This window comes from Pseudopodoces humilis, chromosome 3 (assembly GCF_049639895.1).
Source record: "Pseudopodoces humilis isolate 2021_Gansu_Grassland_sample_001 chromosome 3, ASM4963989v1, whole genome shotgun sequence".
In the NCBI taxonomy this organism is placed as follows: Eukaryota; Metazoa; Chordata; class Aves; order Passeriformes; family Paridae; genus Pseudopodoces; species Pseudopodoces humilis.
The window spans coordinates 13539949-13565861 of record NC_142202.1 but is presented as its reverse complement, the minus strand read 5'-3'; the positions used below and the strand labels follow the sequence as shown (position 1 = coordinate 13565861).

General features: G+C 37.5%; 1 protein-coding gene across 23 annotated transcripts in view; it reads right to left on the bottom strand.

Moving 5' to 3' along the window:
* NRXN1 (neurexin 1) overlaps window positions 1-25913 on the bottom strand; it is a 675655-nt gene that overhangs the window by 191363 nt on the left and 458379 nt on the right. For all 23 annotated transcript variants that reach the window (XM_088053912.1, XM_088053915.1, XM_088053923.1 and 20 more), the window contains one exon: window positions 18830-19011. In XM_088053912.1, the coding sequence (XP_087910038.1) occupies window positions 18830-19011 (182 nt within the window). The remainder of the gene's footprint in view (window positions 1-18829; window positions 19012-25913) is intronic.

Genomic DNA, 25913 nt, shown 5'->3' with positions numbered 1-25913 from the left:
CCATCACTGATCAACAGGACAGTCATCTGTCTACTCTGACATGCTGGGAAACAATGGTGATTGTTCCCCCCACCCTCACTGGTAAGTAAAAATAAAAATAAAATAAAATAAAATAAAATGACTAATCCAAGCATGCTTATACGAACCCCGTTAAGGTGGCTTTTTGAAAGTTCATGCATTGTTTCATGCTTACATCTACTGGCTTTCTCCTATAAAGTGAAAGGGAAGAAGGAAATATGTTGACTAAATGCTGTCATCTCATGTTGATAAAAAAATCACCATTCAGTTAGATCCTCCTGACAAGCTCATGACTGATTTTTATTTTTTTTTTAAAAAAAAAAGTTTACTTGTGTCACTATTTCAATTTATGTACAGCATGTTAAAAAGAGTGTAAAATTTGCATGGAAGACACCACAAAGTATTAGATGCACTAAATGGAAATCCCTTCCCCATTGAGAACTTTATAACTAGGGTAATGAAATTTTTATCAGGTCGTAACTTAGAAGATTAGAAGACTGGTAGCACATTACTCTAAAAATCAAATCTGATTAATGTTTAATTGTAGCAATGTGCAGAGGTATTAATTAGGTGTACTTTCTATGACTCATAAATAGTTATTAGAGCAAAAACAAGAATAATTTGAAGATTAGCATGAAGAGAATGGTATACTTGAGTGGTAAATTATAATTAAATTGAATGGACTTTATGTAAAATAATAGAAATTGTCATCCAATATCATAATTTTGATACATAATGCAGTTATAACAGATTTTCCAGCAATCAATCTGACACCTTTTCCTCAGGATGTTTTTTTGTGCAGAAGACACAGGTGTGAATTAAAAATTCATTGGTGCTTTCCAGTGAGAACCACAGGGCAAATCTGAAGACCCATTTCCCTCATTTGGTTGTTACTGCACCACTGAAGCATCCATACAAGCTTTGTTAAAAAGGGGGACACAGGTAGGGCTCTTGGTGTATTAATTCAAATAAGTGATGCAACTAAACTTGAAACTCTGAACCCTTGCACTTTGTTTTCTTCTTTTAACAAGCGATCCTCAAAGTCACACAGTGGCTATAAATCTTGTTTCAGAGCTGCATTTCTCCAGAGAGACACTCTTCTGGTGCCTTTGTTACTGAGATGGTGCCTGGGAATATTTTCGCTGCTCATTCCCCTTCCTACAGTCTTGTGGAACCATTTTTCTCTCCATTATCTGTCCTGTAAGATATAGCTTACACTGCATTCCTTAAAATACCGCTTCTACTAATAATAAATAAGCACCTACTGCTCATGATCTTGCAAAAAATGTTGAAAAAGTCACCAAAAGGCACCAGCATCCAAAGTATATCAAATGGATCCAAGATTTCTGCTTTTTTATGCCAGCATAAGAAACTTTTGGTATCTGCTTTTAGCATGAGCTATGTTTTCTAAATGTATTTTAATTAAAACAATTGAAATTGGAATTAACTTCTACTATACAGGTCTGGAAAGGTAACAGAATGTAGAACAAATACATAATACTGTGCCTGATGAAGAAAAAAAAAAAGGCAAAAAAGTATGAAACAACTCATCCTATGTCTCTTTCTTGTAAATTATATCTTGCAATTACATTTCTGTCACTATTTTATAACCCTAAATTCATAATCAAAGAGAAAGTAATCAAAAGGTTAAGATTTAAAATTTTAAAATTTTAATTTATTTTTTTTTTAAAAAGCAAACAAGGAAGTGATGTAATGCCAAAGAAACTTCTTTCCATTTTTATTTTCATTTAATATTAAGATTAGTAACTAAAATGGAGGAGCTGCATGTTGGCCAGGTGATCCTCTGAAATCTCTATATCTCTCTCTAATGCCAGAACCATTTTTTTTCCTGTTGCCATGCAGCAAAAAAAACTTTATGTAGCAGGTCTGCAATGTGAAATTGGAAAGTTTACATTTCTTGAAGGCTCAAAATACATAAGCTCTGCATGACAGGTTTCTATTATGCACTGAGTACCTGCTCCCCTAGAAATATCTTGGAAGTGAGAATAGAATGAAGCAAATTATTTGGCACAGTCTTCATCAAAAAAGAATATTTTGAATTTTCAAGAAACATAATTATTACTGGCAACCACACTTACTTATTTTCTCTTATTCAGAGAATGTGAGGTGAAGAAAAAGTGACCAAAATGTTTTGCCTCAAGAGCAATGTGAGTTTTCCCCATTTACACTTATGTCAAATACCCTCTTAATTGCATGATAACCAATAGAAACCCAACCCAACCCAACAACCTCTATCTAACTTTATAGCCTTGGACTACAACAGGAATTCATTTTGAGCAGGAAACAGAATGGGGACTTGCATCTCAGTTGTAAATGGTTATTTATTTTTAAACCATTAAATTATCTTTTAAAAACATCTTTCATCCTAATGTATTAATTTTTGGTTACAATTACTGATTTTTTTATTAGTTTTTATTTTTTAAGTTTTATAACAAGGGATTGATACAGAGAATTATTGTCTTGCCTATGGTAATAAATTAAGAACCTAGGAGAGACAATTCAGATTTAAAGTATCTCAGGTAGCTAGAATTGGTAATAAAAATTCTGTAAACTCCTTTCATGGCTAGAAAAATATCCACTGCAGCATGTTAGAGAATGTGTCACCTAATTGCTCTGTCTTTTCCATCACTACAGTGCTTAATCATCATGTCCCTGGTCCACATCTCCAGACACATTCAATTGTGCTAAGAGGTGATAAATTCAGCAGTATTAATGGATTTAGAAAAGGTTTTGACCTTTGGAAACATACTTTGGGTTCTAGGAATTGTGGATGTGCCATGTTTCCTGTTAAGAGCAGATGCACCATGACATCTTTCCTTTAATCTCTCCCTCATGCTGGGCAACTCTTGCAGCGCTCTACAAGTTTCTTGCCTCCTGCACTTCTAAATTATTCCAGAAACAGCAGTTAGGAGTCCTTCCTGTTTATTTTAACAAACTATAAATTAAGCCTCCATCCCAAATTTCAATTAAAAACCTTTCAGAAAGTTGTTGCTATATGGGTCCTGATTTTAGAAAAAGCAACCACAGCAGTCATGATTGTAATGATCATAACTTTTTCTTAGACCATTTTATCATCAATATATAGAATATGTGCTTTCACCAAAACTGACTAGAAAACATTTTTGTTAATATATTTAATTAAAAAAGAAAATTTTGAAAACACTCTCCTGCCTTATGCACAGCAAGAAAAATAAACCTGGTATATTTTTAAAAGGAAAAAATGAAACAAAGATTCAGTTACCAAGGGAAGTCAAAAGTTGAGTTCTGAAGCCACAGCATGGGAGTCTGGATCAGGTCTCAGTCTGAACTAGGTGGGGAAAGGATTTGAGTCCAGGTTTCTTCCAGTCCCACTGAAGCCAACACTAGTTGGTTATTGGTGCCAAGCAGAGTCCCTTTGCATTCTGCCTGGTACATTCCATCACAATCCTGAAAATTTTCTGTGTTCTGGTTTCCATTGAGAAATGAGACTGGGAAAGAACTCATTTTTCCAGCTTACAGAGCACTACTACTTAGATCAGACCACTGGTCTTTCTCTTGCTGCAGCCAGCTCCTGGCAGTGAACAGGAGCTCACAGACGTTAAATGGGTAACCCTTGATTTGCCTCTGCAAGGTTTAGGTTTGGTGGCTTTAACCTATCTCAGATCAAAGAAACAAATCTGAAATCCCATAAAGTTTTCCCTGAGAGTGGTGTATGTGCTTAAGACAGGGAGAAAAAACAACAAAAATAAAGAAATATGAGCATCCCAACCAGGACATTTATAAAAAAGCCAGCTGAACAGCAGCAGAAAAGCCTGGCAACTGCCTAAAAATCAAGAGTCAAAGCCATGATATTACTTCCCTAATAGGACCAGGGGGAGAAGCACCAGTTTTTCTCTTGATAACATAATTCAGTATCATTCAGAACCCATCAGGCCCACAAGGAAGCCCAGCAGAGTGGGGTGCAGGAAAGGCTCCACCATCTTCTCCACCTCCTGAAGAGATTCCATGATTATATTCTGCTTTCCCTACACCCTCCAGCCTACCACAGGTCAGTAACATTCCTGTGATCAGGAACTCTCTTGCAATCCAACACTTAAAAAACAATTACAAAATGCTCCAAACCAGTAAACTTTGTAAAGCTCTTCTGATGTAGAAATCAACCCTGTCTATAGTTTCAAAAAAAATGCTAACAATGTTAGGAATGGTTGTGATAATCCTATCAGTAGTACATGTGTGGGAGAATATGATTCATGCAAAACCATTTCCCTGTCTTGATTCTTCATGTTACTGTACATTACAGGAAAAAGGCAGCACAAAACTCTCAAATATTTTCAGTGAGAAAACGAAGGACTGTAGGGAACCAATTAGGTTTGCCAGTAAACCAGAAGTGCCTGTGACTGGTGCCTCTGAGGGTCAAATGTAATAAATTTCATGTACCAGTATCCTGATATTACCCAAGTAGCAGGGGATAGTGAAGATTAATATCATAATTAGAAATGCTGAACAATATCTCCATTACAAGACAGATAAAGTGGCAATCCTGACAGCCACAGTAACAAATTTATTCATTGCTTTTCTTCCAACTCAATGAGAGGACGTACATTAACAGTCTGGACAACTTCTAATACTTTGGGGCAATGAAGCAAATCCACGACCTACCTTTGTGACTGCAGAAATGCAAAATAAGCTGGTGAAGCTGCATCACGCAGCCTGGGGGAGAAGGAGGTTAGACAGGGTGAATAAAGGAGGGTGCTCCAGAGGAAACCCCAGTCCTCTGACAGCAGGATGCACAGAGGATCGAGATTTAGTCCCAGAGAACAATGCCAAAGAGATAAAACCTCCATGCTTAAAACATACTGAGATTTTATAATATGAGCCTGAAGTTGTGACAACTCTTAGTAGCCAAAGGATTTCTTAAAATCAACATTCCACTTAAGTCATTAGAAAGCTGCATCACAAATTGTCAGCAATGTTAATAAACTAGAATGTTTCTATTAGAAATTAAACAGGAAACCTTATTTTCCATGACTTGTGAGTGATTTTTTATCTTTTAGACAAACTTCATGCACTATTGTGACAAGAAACCTTAAAAAAACATTTCACAGAGCTGCACAGCTAAGTCTGCAGCCAGTGAACTGGCCAAATAGCTCAAAAAGCTGCAAAATAAATTCACCCCAATTGCACATTATTTTTGCAATTTAACCAAATGTGTTTTGCTCAGCAATCTATTTAGCCCATTGGGGTTATTTTGGATTTCCACCAGGATGGTTCAAATTACCTCACCACTCCCACACATCAACCAAAGCAAACACTTGCTAACATTTGAGAGGTGGGCGAGGAGGCAAACTTAGTTACATCACCACCACCTTTCCCACAAGCTGACGAGGAGGCACATGCCAACAGTCAGTGAAGAACACACCAACAGGCCTTTGCAGGGCTGGAGAGCAATTCCCAGCCTTACAGATCCACGTTTCTTTCCCACATTTAGCAGCAAAGCAGTTCTCTAGTGTTAAACAAGACGGATTGTATGTATGGCAGAGGGAGAGCAGGTTCTAGCTGGTGCTGCTGCAGAGCTTTGGAGTTTGCTGCTGACACTAAGACCAGTGGATATTAAAAGAAAATGCTCAGCAGCAGCAACTCACTCTCTCCCTTTTCTGGGGCTTTAGGAACGGCATCAGAGAACCTCTCTGTGGTTACATCCAAGAATTCCTCTTAGATCATTCCTGGACCCGAGCCTTCCAGTTAAAAACTGTAGCATAAACGGGAGCATGCAACCTAAGAAGAACCTGCTCTACCCACCCCTTGCTGGCAACAGTGAACACATCCAGGCTAACTTTAGCAAAAACACACAGCAGAAGCCTCCATGGCATTCCCAATAGCAATAGGAACGGGGACTGATCTCAAAAGCATAAATTAACAAGACCTGCCTACAAAGCCAGCTCCACTGCTAGCCACCAAGCAGAAATTTTTTTCCAATACCCAAGAGCATTGTTGCAATTAAACCAGCTATTTCTTACCTTATGCTGATAGACAAGCAGCACAGATTAGCCGTGGTCATGATTGTTAATAACCTATATGCACTAAAAGGTGGCTCTCATGACCAGTCACTCTGTCTTCTCTTTTATAAACAAAACAGAGCCCATTCCTTAATTTTCTTCTTGGAAATTTAATAAACTAGAGAATTCAATAAACAAAAGTATATTGCTTATTCTTTTAGTAGCTGCCTTCTCTCCCTGCCTCCTTTTGAAAAGCCAAGTACTCAAAACTGGACATCCTTCTTCAGCTAAGATCCCAGCAGAACTGTGCAAGCATCAAACTTTTCCTCCTCTGCCACCCCCTGTGTTGTCAATGCATACCAGATTGATGCCTATCTGTGTCTGCAGCAAATTGCAATCAGATGTAACTTCCCAATCTTTTCTGTAGAACTACTTCTAGGCCACAATTATTCCTCATTTTATAGCTGTGCATTTGATTTTTCCATCTTAAGGTACAGGAATCTGCGCTTTCCTTTGTAGAAATTCATCTTCCTGATTTCAGATTATTTCTCCACTTTATCAAGCTCATTTTGAATTTTAATCAGTTCTCCACAGTGCTTGCAACCCCTGTCTCCCCTCCTCCCACACTAGCACAGCTTGGTGTCATCATGTACCACACTACAGCTGTGACAAGGAGACGTGCTGATGGTTTTTTTGAGTTTGAATATGCAGTGAAAAGCAAGAGGAAAGAAAAGAAAACCAATGCTTTAAGAATGTCAGTTTAAATAGCCAGCAAAACGCTCAAAAATTATATTAGGAATAACACCTCAGAAGTCTTAAATATCTTCCAAAGGAGCATCTCAGCTGAGCACTAAGTTGTCACAAGTTTTTTGCTCTGAGGAAGACATTGCCCATTTGTTTAGCCATTGGCAGCACCTGTCTTTAAGTATATAACCACATTAGTAAAGAAATATATAACCAAGGGAGTTTCTGTGTTTATTTATGGACCAGGCAATATGTGGTGGATAATGTGAGTTTTGCAGCACTTTAAGTCTTGTTCCCATCTTAATTATATTATTCTTATATGTTTCCTGGAAAGAAATGCCCAAATCAAATAGCTACGGTTTCATTATCTCCTCTGTATTATCCACTGATTTTTTTAGAATGTATTAACACCGGAGCCAACTTCTTCTAGCCTCAGAGTACATACTCAGGTGTTTTTCTAGGCAAGCAATTAGAAAACCTGAAAGTCTTATGAAATGTTCCTCTGTATTGTTCCATGGAGAGCAAATCTAGAAGCACCAAACAACTGCAGCATCCCATGGCACTACTACAGCCAAGAGCTACTGCTTACTGTGCAGTGTGACTTGCAGATGGATACACAAAGTCTTGCAATTAAAAGAAAATAAAAATCCTCAAATGGGAAGTCACCTCCAACAACCGACATAGTTGCTGTCCTTCAAAAGGTCCATGCATATGGGTATAAGCCTCCTGCTAAAGCCCAACTCTTTTCAGACCAAAGGTGGGTAATTTGACATTAAAAGATGCCTTATATGAGCTTTATTAGGAATTTCATAGCACAGCCACTAAAATGTCAAAACCCCGTTTGCTTTGGAAACAAGTAATAGAGAATTCCCTTGCCTTTTCCTGTTTGCTGAGTAGCAAATCAAAACACTACAGAAACCTGGGATATCAGGGAAGGCTCTCTGGGAAGGAAATAAACCAAAACCAACTTGTCAAATGGGACTCCCTGCTGCTGCCTACCATGTGGTGCTCTAGTAAGCTGCATCTGTTCAGCTATTAAACATTGTGATGAGCATGATACCGACAGCAGTGGCATTATCAAATATGCTGAGCAGTTATTAAGGCTCTCTAGAATAATCTTTCCACTTTTTATTTGGGTTGGTAGAAGTTACTGTAAAGTAGCTTCACGTATGATAAAACGCTCTTTGTGGCTGTCCCTAAATGAGAAGGTACTGCTACATAATCCACTGACAGCCTTAAAAGTTCCCAAGTGCTATGCCAGGGAAACACTGAGTACTTTTGCTCCAGGAACTCTCTGTTGTTCCCTGGAATTCACTGGGTCAGGGAAAAAAGCCCAATATGGGGAACAAGGACATAAATGGGGTTTCACAGCAGACAGGAAGAATGCAGTCTGCTGCATTCAGTTTGTAGGTAAGAAGTTGCAAGTCCATCAAGGGGGAGGGCTGAACTAAAACAAGAGATTTCTGGACCCAAAGTGGAGCATGATGATATCTGCTGTAACGCTTCATCCTCATCCTTCAATCCAGAGGCCTGGGATGAAGATGAGCGCCTGACCTAACTGTGGAATAACAGAGGGAAGAATTCACAGTCCTTGTAGAAGCAGATTTCCTAGCCCACAAAGAATGTGTAATGCTGCAGCAGCAAGTGTGATTTACATCTCCCTGAGGGAACATCTGGACTTACATTTCGCCCTTGACTGAGCATAGATCATCACCTACAAATTCCAGCACAAGAAGTTAAAACCATGTTAGTAACTCCATGCTGCTGCACTGAAGGCTTTGGGATAATTTCACGGAGAACTGGCAAAACTGAAGGGCTGTGTCTTTTCTTTGTTCCCCAGCATCCCTTATTCAACATAAGCTAGGTAATTATGGAAAGCCAGGAAATGCATGAGTCAGTTCCTTCAGCTAATCCACCCTCTGAAGCATTAGCATGTTTCAGTGAAAATGGGCTTTCTCAAACAGCGAGATATTTAAGCCTCTCCAAACACTTAACAGGGAAACTCACCTGTTGTTAGTGGGGTTGTTACATTAAACATAAGCCACCAGAACACAGAACACTGACAGTATCAGTTCATTAAATCTTTATCCTGTCTGTTATTGTTACAGGAATTCCTCTGAGTGGTATGATCTGAGCAACAAAAAAAGGAAAAAAAAAAAAAAGACTTAACAGCAGCAGCAGCAGCCCACTGTCAAGCGGGAAGAATCACTGCTAGATTCAAGGGGAAGGCAAATATTGTACACCTCTGGTTATTGCTGGGAGAGAAAGCAACAGGCTGCTCAGTGATCCACCAGCAGTGGAGATGCACTGATGTCAAGAGTGTCAAGCTCAGGCAAGAGAGACAGTGATTAAAGAGCATAGGCAAGTAAGTGAAAGGAAGATGAAGATACAACTGGCAGCCAGAGTTTCAGAAAACACAAATAAATTCCCTGCTCTGGCTCTGTTTCCTGCACAACCCTGGTGCAATGAGCTAGTGACAAAGACTAAAAGTTAAGTAAGTTAATTGAATGAAGGTAGGAGCCAAGCCAAGTGTGTCTGGTTCCACCCTCCCCTACACCCATCCAGTGATTTTACTCCAGTTCCTTCTCACTGATATAGTGGTGTAAGGAAACAGGAAGAAAGGCTCAAGAGCATGAAACAGTCAGAAGGAAAAAAAACAAACCAGCATTAAATATGAAAAGAAGTTTTCAATTTAGTGATGACACTGAGGCTTCACAGAGCAAAACCTGAATTAAGTAAGTGGTCTAATTAACTAATTGTGAGTTTCAATTAAGGTAGTATCTCACAAAACCAGAATGGTATTAAGATGAGCTTTCCTTATTTGCACACAGTGATTAACTATATTAGCGATATTTATTTAAACAAATGACTGAAGGAAAGGAGCAGGCTCTGTAAAATTGCTTCTGCACCTCACCTTCCTGCAGTAGTTTTCTGGCTTGATGTAGATCCTGCTCCTACTTATTCATGTTTCTGCAGTAATTTCAAACAAATCTATAGTGGAGATGATGGGATGAGAACTGGAGTTAGGACCAGAATCTGTTCAGGTCACCAGCAGCATTTTTGTCCTCATCTTGTTCTGCATCAATGGGTTAATCACTCTCACTGGTATTAAAAATAATATTCTTCATACTACATGTCCACTGAAAGACCACTACACTGGTATTTTGTGCTGCAGTGCACACTTCATCCTTATCCTCACTTAGTGATCATAAATTTAAAAGACAGGGAGTTAATGGGCCAGATCTTGGATTCTGGCTTTTATTCACAGGAAACAAACCTGATCTGTCCTGTGCAAACCTGGCCCTTTTTCAATGGTCAACAGCAGTCTGAGAGTCACTGCTTCTTATTCAAGCTCCCATTAGGAGCCAAAAGCATGGTCTAGGATATGCTGAATGTGATACCATTGCTCCAGTCTGTCCTTTTTTTCTTTTTTCCCCCAAACAAAGCATTTTCAGCCAAAAGTATCTGAAACCTGTATCCAGCCTGCATTATCATGGCTTCTGACACACTGGGTACACATGCCTTCCACTTGGTGTTGAGCCAGGCATGCCCAGCAGGGAGAAGGGAGCACAAACCCTCTTGTGCTTCTCTGAAATTAGACAAGAACCAGGAAGGAATCAGCTAGGAAATATTATCAGGGCTGACTCTCTTACATGACTAGCTATAACAAAAAGTATATGCTTATTATATATATTATATACATATAAATAATAATATAAGCATATAATATAGTAATATAGATACTATTATATCTATGGCTAAATATAATAAGCAGAATACTATCCCCATAGAATAAGTGAACAAAAGTAGCTCTTAGATTTCACTCTCAGTCATCCAGAGCTCTCATTCTCCAAATAATGACAATAATTTCCTGTATTTCAGTTCCTCCCTTGTTTGGATGATCAGCCTGGTTACAGTGAACACCTCAACAACAACTTCAAATAGTCAAGTATCTTTTTAATCTTAATAAAGTTGCTAAAATGCCTGCTAAATTTTTCATTGGTGCTTTTTATACATGGCAATGTTCTGGGAGAGTCGGTGCCAAGTTATTAAAATATCTGCAACCTTCATATACAAGGATGTTGGCCAGTAGCCAGTGCCAGGAATTTTGAATTACAAGTATGTGATTAGATCTTGATGGATCTAAAACATCAATGAGAGGAAATAACATAAACTAGGAAAGGTGGGAGGCAAGACCATCTATTTATTTGTCTGTACATCATAAACTAATTCCTGTGGCCTCCTTTCTGATGCCAGAAATTTGTTGTATGTGAAAAGCCAAAGGATATACCTCCTAATTCTGGCTATGCTTATTTGTTTTGCTGTTGCTGTTTTTGTTTTTTAATTAAGTGGAACTTATCAATGGTTCTCATCAGGAAGTTCTTCCATGTGAGTACACCATACAGTCACCACCTGAGGTGACTCCCCTGTTCCTTCCTTGGCCTCATTTCATGGGAAAGAAAAGGTACATAATCCCTGAGACCCCTGGATGTTTGCCACCTCTTTTCACTGGGATTCACTTGGACTGCTGAATTTGTACAACACACAAATTTGTGCTTGAGGACACGGCAGAAGAACAAGCTGGGGAACAAAGGAAAGGCAAGAGAAAGAAGTAATACAAAGAAAAAATAGAAAGTAAAATATAAAATAAAGAGAAAGAAGAAAGAAATAATCCTGGAAAATATGACTGGATGTAATCCATAGAGTACTTCAGAGCTTTAAAAGTGACAATGTAAAAAATTAGAGGAGCTTTATGAAGAGGTCATGAGCCTCTTCAAGTCTGTGCTAATTAATTATGCTTGGTCTTGTGCTAGATTTTCCAAATTGGCTCACTTGAATTCTTAAAAATACAGAGTTTTTGTTATTAATATAACATGACCCAGTCCAAACCCCTTCTATTCCTAATCTTGGTGCTTTTTTAAACTCAACAAGAAAATTAAGTTGCATGTATATATTCTGTCCTTGTGCCAGATCTAAGGCTCCATTTGTGCACAGTTTGCAACAGTAAAGTCATAGGAAGACTTGCCATCAAATTCAGTACCCAAGTTCTGGATCTTAAGCAGCTCTGTCAACAGATGGATTCAATTTCCAGTGTAATTCTGAGATATGAGGGATGAGAAGGGAATTTAGAATCCACTACCTGATCCGTACAGTAACTTCATACAAGGCCACAGCCACAAGCAATTCTTTCCATATTGTTTTCAGCTCATTCTGATACATGTGGGCCCACTAGAAGTGTTTTAAAGATCTACCCACCTTCAGCTAGGCTTCCTATAAGGAAACACTTGAGGAGGTTCATTATTGTTGAGGGCTGGACCATTGTGCCACTGGCACGGTATTTTAGCTGGGAAGTTGGGTCCTACTGGCTGTGCAATTTTCTCTGGTCAAGGGGCTGGCAGGCTGTGAGCATGATTTTCTGGGAGGGAAGTTTATATTCTCCCAAAAGCACAAAAGGAGCAGAATGCATAAAGGAGTTATTTGCCAGATAGAGAGAAGTGAAAATTTCTATGTTATCCCAAGACAGAGGAAGAAAATGAAAGGAGCTGCCTCCCTCAAGCACATTTCTAGTCTGAGGAACCAGACAATCAGCTGGGAGATGAGACCTACCACATGGTACACTGGACCTTCCACAAAACATCAGGATTTCTCCTTGCAGTGCTCCATGATGGCAATCAAACTCCTTAATTACATCAACTGTGCAAATTCCATTCATATTTTTTCATACAGTAAGGTATCAGTCTGCTCTGTGCCAGAATTAACACATCTCCATAACTTACCCTCAGCAATTTAGCCTGTTTATGGCAAGAGCAGACCACTGCTGCTCAAAGTGTGAAAACAGACTGTGCAGAGTATTTAAGACGAGGGATTAAGAAATAGTTTATATAATAAAAGCCCTTTTCAGAGCTTTTTTAATCTTTGTCTCTGCTAATACAAAAGAATAACTTAACTGCATGGTTTCAAGGCATGACTTGACCATCTCAGTGATTCATTTATTTTCTTTCCTACAAAGTCAGATCTTTAACCTGATCAGTGAGGTAAATGATTGCTGCATTTAGCACAAATTCCCTAGATTAATTCATTGCTCCCATTCTAATTAACTTAATGTTTGTGTGCATTGAATTGCATTCTCACCTGCCTGTCTAGTCCCATAAATGAGTCTTCTTTGATTGCACTGCTTTTTTTTTATTATTCAAACCCATAAACAAGTCTGGAAATCCTTCTTCCATAGTAATTCTTTTTCAGTTTAAAGGTTAACATGGAGTCTGGTTGCTGAGTTTTTTGTTCCCCAAAGAAACCAATCACTGTCATAATAGTTAAACTTCCTATAGCATTTTTCATTCACATATATAAATGATAAAACAAATCACAAATAAATATCCCATCTATAAGCATAATAAAGAAATAGCAAATAAAAGAGGAATTCTGGATTAGATAACATAGGCCTTATGAAATTTTCTTGTGCTTCAAGGTAGCAGATTATTAAAAATCTCAACTCTGATAAACATAATGGTCTAAAATCTTTCCAGGGCTCCAAAGTGGTCCCTGACGCCCACTTAACTGACGTGATGCTGATGACCTGGTTTTCAGAGGTGCTGACTACATTCAGCTTCCATTGACTTTAGCCATTGTTGTGCATGTTCAGCACTTCTAAAATATTAAATTTCTGGAAAATAGGTCTGCCTTTTTTTTTTTTTTTTTTTTTTAAATCCCTTCCTTGATATGAATAATTCAATTTTAAACTTATCACTGTTTCATGAATATATACAAGCCACCATTGGCATTCCCAAATCTTTGCTTTCCATAGTTATGTATAATAAGAAATTCTAGATTTGAATGAAGATTATTAGATGAAATATAAACATTATAATGGAATAATTATAGTATAGAATAAACAGGAATATTATTTTAAAAATATTATTAAACACTTCCAGGGAAAATTAATTCGCTCCAATACAAACCACTAAAATCAAAGGCATTTTATCCTCAATCTCGCTAAAAGTACATCCATCTCTCTAGGAATTGATCCAAATACAACCAAGTCAATAAAAATCAATTGACTTTCCATTAGATATTAAGCCAAAGACATGAAAAGTATTCAAAAGAGAATAACAAATGCATTTATCATAAAATATTGCAGTTCTTTCCCTGGTACACTCAAACTCAAAACTCTGATCCTCACTTGAGTTTTTCTCCTTCTGTTCACTTGAGGGAAGGTCATTATACTTGCATAAGTTAAAATTATCCATATTTTATGGATATGTACAATAAAGTCTTACAGAGCCAGCTATTAAAAGCCTGGTGTAGCAGAGTACTGCATATGTATAACTAAGAGACAGAGGGAGGGGAGTAGGAAATAATATTTAAGTTTGCTGAAAGTTTAAAAAAAATTCAAATAAAAAATGCCATTTGTACAATATATATTTTAATATATGTAATATGTAAGTATTTGGGACAAAGAGCATGAACTGAGCTTACTCATGATCTGAAACTCTATTTTCTGTAAGGTATACAATCTTTCCACTCCCAAGCCTGTTCACCTCAGTCATTAATTGTAACTCTGAAGGCCTCACAAACACATCTTGAAAGTATAAGGACAATATTGATTAATCCATCATGCCAGTAATGCTACATCTTCACAGTATTTCAGGTTAATTGTGTTGTGCCTTGCATATATTGATACCATCTGTTTTAACCATACCATACTTTTTCAGGTAATGTGTTAGCAAATCTTTTGAAGTGGTTTTCCATACTTTATCATCACAGTATTAATCTTATCAGTTAACATTTCCCCTAAAATATTGCTTCCTAGTGACATGAAATAGAATGAAACAAAAAAATATCTATTACAATCTACCATAAGTTTTATTTCTTCTTATTTTGATATGATTTCTTTATCCTAAATATAGACAGACATTCACTGTTCTCTCACTGGAACCACAGTAAAATAAACAGGGCATTTCACAGGGCAGTTCCCCACACTTTCCACCTGGACAGGGTTAGAACAACATTCAAAACATTGCCACATCTGCCTTATTCCTTATTTTAGACCTCTGAATGTTTCCTATCAGATGATCACCACAACTTCACATAGTTCAGCAGGTCCATACCTGTAAATGAGATTAATTAGTACATTTCTCACCCTGCTTGAGTTAGGAGAAGTGACCAGTTCAGCTTGAGTAGCTCGTGTGCCCTAGGCTGGGTTTCTTCTCTAGAATGCCAAAGCTTTATACTTTTAAATCCTCTGCTGGCCTTATGCTCATACAAACTTGTTCTCAGCTTCAAAATCAGCTATCACCATAAAAAACAGCTGCTTTGTGCTCCGCAAATACTTTGAATTCCAAACAAACAACATGGACAAAGAAGACACAAAAACTGCTGATTCCTTCCATCAGGCATAAAAAAAATGTTACCTTTTGTTATAAAGGTTTTCATTTTCACAATGAAAGATGAAAACATGGCGTAATTTATGTATTTTTTATAATGGCTGAAGTCAGTTGATGGAAATATGTCCTTCTTCTCAAACAGAGCAAATACCCCTTGTGCAACACAGGAGAATTACAGTTTCCTATGCTACCAAATGTTGACAGAAAGAGAAATTTAACAGGACTTCTTAGCCCTTTGAGGTGATATCTGTGTCTAACTTCACTTTGTTCCTCACCATAGGTAAGCTAAAAATTCGAGGTAGCAACAGCACAGTGCCTGTGGAAGACAATGACATTGATATATTTGTACACTTTGCTTTCTAATGATGTGGGATAACAAGGTGGGAAGAGAAGAAGAGCGAAGGTAGGAATAGGAATCACTGGCAGAATACCTAAGGGCACTAGAAGTCAGACAAAAAGTTAAGGACAGGAATGCACATGGTGATTAATTGAACACTGCATGAAATGCTGCTGCCTTTTTCCATGTGACATGGAGATGGATGTGAACTATGTCATGAAAAGAAGAAAAAAAGGAAGCCTGCAGTAATTATCAGAGCTATCTGTCCTTCATTTATCCACCAACAGGAGAGGAAGTGGCAGTAGACTTTTAGGTACAATATCTATTTCCTCTTGAACTAAATCTCCCAGCAGAGAGAGCACACGAGACACTTCCATATGAGAAGTCAAGTGATTGAAATGAAAGCTAATTGCTGCAGACTAAAACATTTTAAAATCCCTTTCCTGAAGTACTGTGCTGCATATGTATCATACACACAAACAGTCCTTTATTTATACTGCTACAGTACAGCTGGAATTTTAGAATAATCTACCTTGGAATTTAAAACATTTGCACTGGAACTGTTAAGCATCTGCCAGCAATGCAGACTACACATTTTTTAAAATGTTCTTCATAACAATGGTTATTTGGAGAGGTTAAAGGATTAGTTTAAATAAATATGTTCCTAACCTAACACCAAAGCTGTGATTCAGATGATCAAGCAGCAGTTTCTAAAATCAGAATTTTTTACAAGCTTGATTTAATTATTAGGTTTACATTGTCTTTAAGTAAACAGAATAATAAAGAGGGCAAGCACACATTGAAGTACCATAATCTAACTTGTGATTTCCTCTTCCATTTCTAGAATGAAGAAGGTTAAGAGCAAGCTACCTCAAAGCTCTCAAGCACCCTCCCCAACATGCTAGTGAGGGCTATAATCTAATTTTTTTTTTAAAGCAGCAGTTCCAGTGCAACTCTTTTTGCCACCACACGCAGGTGAGTTATCCATGCACAGCGCTTCTCAAGGTACACAGGCACTTTTTGCTCATGCATATCCATGGTACAAACAGGTGAGTGGGTACATGCAAAAGAACATGCAGAATTAAACACTTCCCTCCTAGTTTTATCTCCTTCCTCTATCCATAACATGTTTCTGGTTGTTTAGTAGACAAGACACTCCTAGTGGCATCTCAATATTGATAAAAGAAGGAAGTTTTGAATGGCAAACCCCTCCTACTGGTTTTATTTACAGCTGGTTTAACACAATAGCTGCCAATATGGAAACATTTAGATCTAATTAATTGTTTTTCAAATATAACACATACATAGACTTCCCTGTTTCATGTTCTCTTCCTTTTTATAACTGTGATATTTCACAATATCTTTCTGAGCTAAAATGGATCTCAGGTAAAAGTCTCAGAAGTATCTGCAGCTCAAGTGACTTTAATGAGATATATGGTCTTTGGTGTCACAAGTGCTTTTGAAAATACTGCCTTTCAACTTCCCTTTGAATACTATCCTTATTTGAATTAGATTCCAGGAAATTATATCCCAGTAGTTTTCCAAGCTTTACCTATCGCTGACAACCCTTATAGAAACCCTTGCCAAATGTCTTAGGATTTCAGGTCAATCCCTCAGTGTCTCCACTCTAGGGACAGACTACACTGAAGCTGCTCTCAGAAGGTCAAACCTCATTCCAGTGAAATTTCCCACAGTTACCATTTGGCTCTGAAGCAGAGCAGGCCTCAGGGAGGTTCCCAAAGTCCCTTGCAAAGGCAGCAGGGGGAGGCCAATATCACCTCACACAGCAGGATGATAAAAGGCTTTGCTGCTTCACAGAAATTTCAAAAGAACTAAAGTACAATTTATCATTTTCCCCATCCTTATTAAGCTGGTAGTATTTCTGACCACAGAAAACTCTCAATTATTCTTTTATTTTACCATCTTTTGCTACAGCATGGGTATAAGAAAGTTATTTGAGAAAAAAGTATATTTAAAACCACAAACATTTATGAGCAGTCAATATTTTTTTATCTCAAACTCATCATTAATGAACAGAATGTTTGCTTTAAAATAGAAATATCATGGCTAGATGGAAGAGCAAACAAATATTACAGTTTTTATAGACTTCAGGTAGAGTAAAATTTCAAGGAAAACTTTCCTTTGTATGCTAATGAACGAGAAAAAAACTGTAAGAAGTAACTCTGTTGACCAGAGGGTGGGTTTGCTCTGAGATAGCAAATAAAGAGGTAAATTGTAACAAGGCACCTGGTGTTTACAAAGCAAATATTTAAATTCTATCTAGCAACACAATACTTGCCTTGAAATATGTAGGCTCTCATTTTTTCTGGCACCTGGGAGAAGTTGCTTTGTTCAGTTTTTAAACTAAGATTGCACAATACCAGCCAACTATTTTGTCCATTCAATTCAATGTAAGATAAGGGTATAGACAACCTCTGAATTTATTTAAGGTTTTCTTTCTTTCTTTATTTACTCAAGCCAGTAAATAAATTAGAAAATCACCTTCATCCACAATGTAAGAGTGCCTTTGCAGAAAAAAGGAGTCTGGGAAGATTGAATACCATAATCCCATCTAATTTTGAAAATGATCACTGCTGAATGTTTTCTGAGGGTAAAAGTGTAATTGGTTATAGATCAATAAGTAATTTCGTTGAAAAGGAACTCAACTGTTCCTGAAAGTAGAGACATTCTCAAATAAAAATCAAACTAACACATTAACAAAGTTCAGACTAATCTAAACAACAAAATTTTATACTGCTCTAGTTATGTTTTTCTCAATTGATCACTTATTTATGATGCCATAAAACGCCACATGCTTTCAATTTTGATTGCTAGTTCCTTGCTTTAAGGCAGCTACAATTACTTTCTAAGACTTCCTAGCCTGACAGTCTTTCTTTCTGCTTAAGATTTACCATCACAAAAGAACGGTGAAATCGGAGGACAAATTCTAACATTAACAATAAACACAGTCAGCTGTGATACACTGCAATTCCACCATTAGATTCCAGATCAAATCCCCCAGGATAAAGCATACCTTCCTCTGACACTGCTAAATTCTCTTCCATGTAATTACACTGCAATAAACTGCTCTATCTGTACAGGTATCCCAGGATGATTTTTAATTGAAAAGCCATGAAAAGTAGCACTGTAGCAAATAAAAGACATCTTGAGTATGTTTGAGACCCTGTACAACACCGTATGCAATAAACCAGTATCATTTAGTTCACTACTGACCTCAAAAGGTTCATTAACTGCTAGAATTACATTCAGACAAAATAAATTTACACCCCCACAAAGGCAAGCACGACCAAGACAAGAAGAAATCTCACACCTTTGGTGCTGATACTTACGATATGCAGCTCTAAATAATCTCCAAGGCCAGTAGAACTGTCCACTCGCACCAGCACAGCCTCTTTTTGCACAGTGCTAAACCCTATTGCCAGTCTGTCCGCTCGAGTGCTCGGCCGGTCGTTGGGAGGCCACGTGTAAGTGATCTGTCCACCACCTTTGCTAAAGATATACGTTGTCCCCGCTGTTAAAAAAAAAGAGGAATAAATATAATCAGCCCACTTGCACCGGTGCAAACCCACGTGGAAATCATCTGCCCTACAAAGATCAGGTTCTCATGTAGTAAATGGATTCGTAGGCTGTATTTCAATGTGAAGAGGTCTTTATCTCTAAAAATTATGCAGCAAGTGAAATATTAGTGGGTTTTATATTGTGCAATCAGCCCTGAATATAACTTAATTGCAAATGAAACAACTTTTAATACCATAGCTCTGATTCAGAAATGCATATCTGTTTGGAAGAGTTCTTAAGCTTATGGTTGATGAACATATTTCTGTGATGTGAAGAACGGGGATGAGTTAAACCAAATGCTTTCCCCAACTGGACCTACATGGAGAAATCAAGTCATTCCAGTTGCCTCGTGGCTGACAAAAAAAATGCAGCTACTTATTTACACAATGAAAATGATACATGATGGTGGCCAGCAGAGCAAGATGTTAACAAATACATTCTGATAAGACTTTTATGGATCTGAGGTTTATCATCTTGTGACAGATGGGGATAACAAGTGGAAACATACTTTACTTGTCATGTCAGGACAAAGAGATTAGTCTACCATCTGAGTAAGCAATGGCTTATTTACATAATGCTCAATGTACATCTTTCAAAAGTGGAAATCTTTACACATTATATCCAGGATGCACTTACAAAATCTATAATCTGTTTGAAACAAGTGCTGTAATCCAAAACCACTTAGGACTCAGGTGCTTAACTTCATCACCAGAATATTTCCTCAGAACTAAAATAGCAGCATATTTGGACATCTTCCATTTAAAACTTGCATCTTAACAACAGCAACAGCACAGAGCAGGAAAACTGTGCAACTTTTGTTGGAAAAGTTACTACAAGCTGTCTACTCCTTTTCCATGAGGATAGGTCAAAGCTTAGGGAGATAGATTAATGCACTGTAAATACAGAAGTCTAGTTTTACTATCTGTCCTAAACTGTCTCAAACTGTGGCTACTCTCAATTTTATTGCATTTTATCTATTTTATTACATTTTATCTATTTTATTAAACAGCTAACAATAGGACAAGTGGGAATGTTTTTAAACTAAAAGAGAAGCGATTTAGATTAGATACCAAGGAAAAACTCTTTACTCAGAGGGTAGTGAGGCACTGGAACAGGTTGTCAAGAGAAGTTGTGGAGACCCCATCCCTGGAAGGCCAGGTTGGGTGGGGCCTTGAGCAACCTGATCTAGTGGATAACATCCTGGCCCATGGCAGGAGGGTGGAACTATATAATCTTTAATGTCCCTTCCAAGGCAAACCATTCCATGATTCTATGAAAAGCAATTCAGTTTATTTCACCCAATGCTCCCACTCCATACTCCCCTTGCCCATGTAAGGAGACAGTACGTAACAACGTAATTGTAATTTTCTTACTTTCTTTCAAGGTCAACCAAAAATGTTATTAGCATACAAAGGGATCTAAAATCCCTCAAACATGCAGACTTTTAAAGGCAAAGCCAAGAAGAACTGTAGAGTTACACAATTTGTTCAACTCCCAGACGTCTCAAAATCTTACTCAACTGCTGAGCAGAACTGCTTTGTGTCAGTCGTAATGCAAAAAGGACACTCAAAGGCCTTTTTGAAAAGATTCCATATATTTATTCCTAACATCACATTTTCTTTATGGAATTACATGCCTATTAATTAGGGCTTTTTTCCAGTGCCATCAATCTGTAATAATTTATGCACTGTGCATACCACTAGAAATCACTGTAAATCTCATTTTATATTAATACACTTGTGGGATAGTTTCACTGTTTTTCAAAAGGATCTGTTGGCTTTTCTCTTAATGCCAAAATACCAACCAGCATGTGTTTCAGGAGAGTTTGTCAACTTCTTCAGCAAAGACAAAGACAATAGCAGGTCTGCTATTTAAGATTTCACTTACACTTTAAGTGAGATCAGTTTTATCTTTATTATAAAGAGTTTTGCAAGAGTAGTGAAGATTGGGGCTGTGCCAGGGATTGGTAATGGACATGGGCAAAAGGTGTCTGGTTTAGGAATGCGTGTGACAAAACCCCTCTCCTCCTACTCTCCCACTTTTGCTTTCCTCCTGGGCAGAGGTCTGAAATGTGCAGTAATCTGCTGTGTGTCATTAATCTCCAGTTACAATACATCCCAGAACAAAGACACATTAGGCTGGCAATATCACTGCTGATGGCCCCCAAGTTCTCCTCTTTGCTGCTACTGCTGACTTCAAATCTCCAACTGATGAGTTGGGACCTTCATGGAGTTCATGTCACTGTGGTGTCTGGAGTGAAAGGATTTGTTCTGTGTTGATGAAAAACTGAGGGCTTGATCCAAAGCTCATTAAAAACAGTGACAGCCCTTCTGTTTGACTTCATAAAACATTGTGTCAGGTCATGAATGAGGTTCTTATAAGTAACAAAAATGAGAAGGCTAAGAAAAAACAACTCCTTACACCTCAATGTCACAGATGGAGCTGTTAGAATAGTCCGTAAGATTTAAGTGGCAGTGCATAATTCTCCTTTTCTTGGTTGTAACAGATGTGTTTACCCAATTTAGAAGACAAAGAAAAAGCCTGCCAAGCATGGTGGACTCATACTGAAAACAATGACCCAGAAGTAAGTCTTCAGATCTGAACAATGAGAAGCTCTGCTGTTCTTATTCAGAGTGAATCTTTGCTGCATTTTTTTGTTAAATACTGCCCTTCAAATCAACCAGGGAAGAGCAATTCACTCCGTACTGCTGCTGCATTGAAGGCAAGGTCAATGTCAGTGGAGCTGGATAAATCTAGCTGTAAATCTTAAACTACATAGAATAAACATCGAAGTTAAAAAAAGTATCTCTTATCTGCAGGAACATGTGGCTTATAGGTTTTTGTGAGAAAGCTTTCCCTCCTTTATAACTGCCCATTTTGTAGCTCTTCGAAGTAACTGCGTGTCTGGTAAAAGACTAATTAATCCATGCTGATGAATACAGATCTGCCTCTGTCTGAGCTGTACGGGGAGTCACGTTCTTCGAATTTCCTGTATTAATTGTGAAAAGAAATGGGTCGGAAGCCATTTGAGAATAGATCCTCTGGTGTTTATATTTCAAGAAAGACAAATATAATAATGCAAAATTTATTACTCTGGGATTGATCTTAGCTTATAGCCCGACCTCCCATTAACTATTAAAAGCTAGAAACTGAGCAGTTATTGGAAACAAACCTCCTTACTATCAGCTTTGGATATTGTAAGAAACAACAGAGGAAGCCTAATTCACTTGCTTGATAAAGGCTTTTATGCTTTCTGACAAACCTCATAATGTCTATGCCGCTCTTTTAGAGCACTGTCACGAAACTCCAGCCATCTCCCTTAGCTTGTGGCACTGTGTTGTTTGGGGTTTATCATCTCCAGAGAATTGAAAGCAGCGGAATTATAATGTCAAGAATAGCAATGCCATCAGCACAGTACTTGTAAGCAGACAACTTTGTAACATGCCAGTTATATCTCTCAGCCACAGAATTTACTGCATAATTCTTTATGCTTCCATGCATCCACACAATGTTTGGGAAAAATGTCCACACAGCCCTTTGAAATTCTTACCCATGAAAGCATGGTTCCCATTGTAGCAAAACGCCAGTGGTCAGGATACAATAAGGTTTTTTTAATGGCCTGGGCCTCTGAAGTCCTACTTGTTTGCAAAATTCATCTTTATGAAATAGCGCATTCATTTCAGCACAGTCTGGCAGCAACTCAAGGACATCTGCTTACCTCTACAGTATTAAGCAGATAAATATTTTGTTTAGAACCCATTCACTGTATTTATTATTTTTTATGACTGCAAAGCTTTTCAATATTTATTGCTCTGAAGTCACATTTGATGTAGCTTAATAGTTTGCTTGAATCAACAGCTTTCTGCCTTCCTCATGTTCATTCCAATTTTGAATTTAAGGTATATTGCACTGAAGGGTAATGCACATAATTCCATTTATCCCATATAATGTAAGTAGCATAATGTTTATTTTCAACATTCACATCAGGTTTCAGGCGCTGATGAAGTGAATGCAATGGTTTGATCGAACTCTGGACCCTCATAAACTATGATTCCATCACATTCTGTGACTGAAAAGACTGAAGCCTGTAAAGTTCAGTAATGAAAACTATCAGCTGCACTTTCATTAATAGAAAATCAATTCTTAACTATTATTACAAATATGAAGGGTAAGGACTGCTAGTAACAAGACATTACCCAATAATGTAATTTTCTTCTTTCTGTATCTTATCAGTACTTTATTCTGGGATACAACGTGAACCCTCTTATTCCCATCAGTAACTAATTACTTGAATTGATAAAGCTGCTGAATCTATTTGTGCAGACTACTATTAATTACCAAGAATGAAAAATATACAATATGAAACTTTGAAACATATATATATATATATATATATACACAATTTTGAAAAAATCTATATGAAAGCATTATTTATATTTACTATGTTCAGATGAGCACATGAATCTTCATTACTACTGATTTTTATATATTCATCTATGTATTTCCAGTCTGCACAAGCTGAAGTTTAGAAAAATACACAAAATTTCTTTTCATATATTTGTACAGATTTTCTAAGGTAAGTAAAGGAAGGAATGCTTCAAGGCAGAAACATGATATGCCAGGGGGAGAAGGGGGGGAGGAGAGGGTTTCAAAATAATCCATGTGATGGATTAAAATACAACCCTTCTGTATTGCTTCTTCCTAGACTTTGATATGTTATTAATTATTTACACAGAAGAGAGAATATATGCACAGGGTTGAGGTGAGGAGGGTATGGCTATTAGGGTTAACCATGGCAAGGAGATTGAAAAAGCTGCTGGAAGAAGTGTTTCAAACTAAAGACCAGATTCAACTGAATGTTTCCTGAAGGCATTCTGATGCACTCCCACAAATCTGGGCAGGAGCCTGAATATGGATTGCAACTGCTCTCCTGCAAGAGCAACATCAGGATATTTAACAGCAGAAGAGGAATTTAATTGCATGGGGAAAGAGAAAACGTTCAAAGGGATTACTGCCTGTAGCTCTCCAAAGAGCTTGAGCCGCCAGGTTAAGAATGAATGTCTTATTTTCTGGCCCAGTTCTCTTAGATTTGTGGATAATAGGGACTAGGACAATATTTATGGAGTTCCTTTGACCAAGCTTGGCAAACCTTCATAAAGGTTCAAAGTTTTCCTGGAAATTTGTTGCTATTCCAAAGAATTTCTAGTTAGGTCCTTGTACCCATCTGACTGCATGCCCAAACTAGGACTGCTACAAACAGTCATAACATTTGTCACCTGTAAGGTCACAAACTGTGCAGCACAATTCCTTAGTAATTCCATTATTTCATTCATTTATCTTCCCTTCTTCCAGAGTAACTGTAAGAAAACTCACTGACCAAAGTGGCATTGACAAAGATCATTGCTGGGTTTTGTTATTAATATTGTCATTAATTATATCATCTTCTCTCTTCAGGTAAAGATGCTGAGGAAAATAAAGCAGATAAAACACGTCTATCGGCCTCCTGTCAGCCTTTTATGGAACCCACATATCACTGTGCTAAAACTCAGTGAGCTCTAAAACTCAGTGTTTCTGTAAGAGAGGCTGAAGCCACATCATTCAACACCCCAACCAACTGAATCAGCTGGAGCAATTAATTTAAATGAATCAACAAAACAGTATCTCCTATTATTAATTCAAGCACCACTTTACACTGCATTATAGAACTCCTCTTCCCTAAGCACTAAGGTGATCCTGATCTGCTTTATGATAGCCTGCAGGACTTTTCATCACCCTGCAGCCAATTTTTCAGAGAGATCTACAAACCAGTGCTGTGTGTGGTTTATTATATTCAGCTATGCCTAAGAGCTGTCTCCAGGTAAAGGTCTAAGTGATAATAGAACCAACACAATCCCAAGTCACGTTGTGCATCCTGCCCTTTCCAGTGGCACTTGTTGAAGATTCAGGGTACGAACACAGCAGCAAAGTTTTTTTTCCTCAGACCACAGAAAAAACCCTAATACTGCTCCTTTCTCTACTTCTCCTTTCTTCCAGTCTATGGCATTGGTATTTGGACAGTTGTTAATATTTTACCTTCCATGCAATAATAAAGTGGGTGAAAAAATACTCCATTCCTGTTCTAAAAAGTTCTTGTTATTTAAATTCCCCAATTGCTATCAAGCTCTATTGATAAATAGGGTTAGTAAGGGACAAACTGCAATTTGTGAGTAACAATGGCTCAACAAACATGTATATCTATAAAGAACAACCCTGAAACAGCTTAGCATCACTATTCCAAGTCAGCATCATTCTTTGCATCATAAATGACATAGTTATAATAGAAGTTTCAAAGAATTTAAGGAATTTTCCAACTAGAGTGATTTTAATATTTTAAATCAAGTAGCATCTTGCACCTCGAATTACCCCACTGATTTAGATTAGATCACTTATCTGGAGTAAAGTGCTACTCAGTTTGAGTAGAGACATTGAACTAAGAGCCTCCAATTGTGTTTAAAATGAATATAATTTTGAGAAGGACCTTAGCCAAGCAAGAATTAGCTGAAAGGACTCCTAAGAGAATAGAAATTAGGAGTATCTGTTCATCTGATTTATTACCAAAACATGAGTTGATTAACTGAATGCCAATGGACTTGATAGCATTATGGTACTGATGCTGTACAATTATTTTTATTAGCTTTGAAACATCCACAGGACAAAAAGTTCTGTGGTTTGTTGAGCTCAAAAATATGTTCACTTACACAAAAAATCACTATTTATTTTATGAAAGGATACAGTCTAACACAAATCTGGCACAGAGTGATAAAAGGAAATTATCATTCTTCTCCAGATTCTCTCAGTTTAAAAATTTTGTGGGCT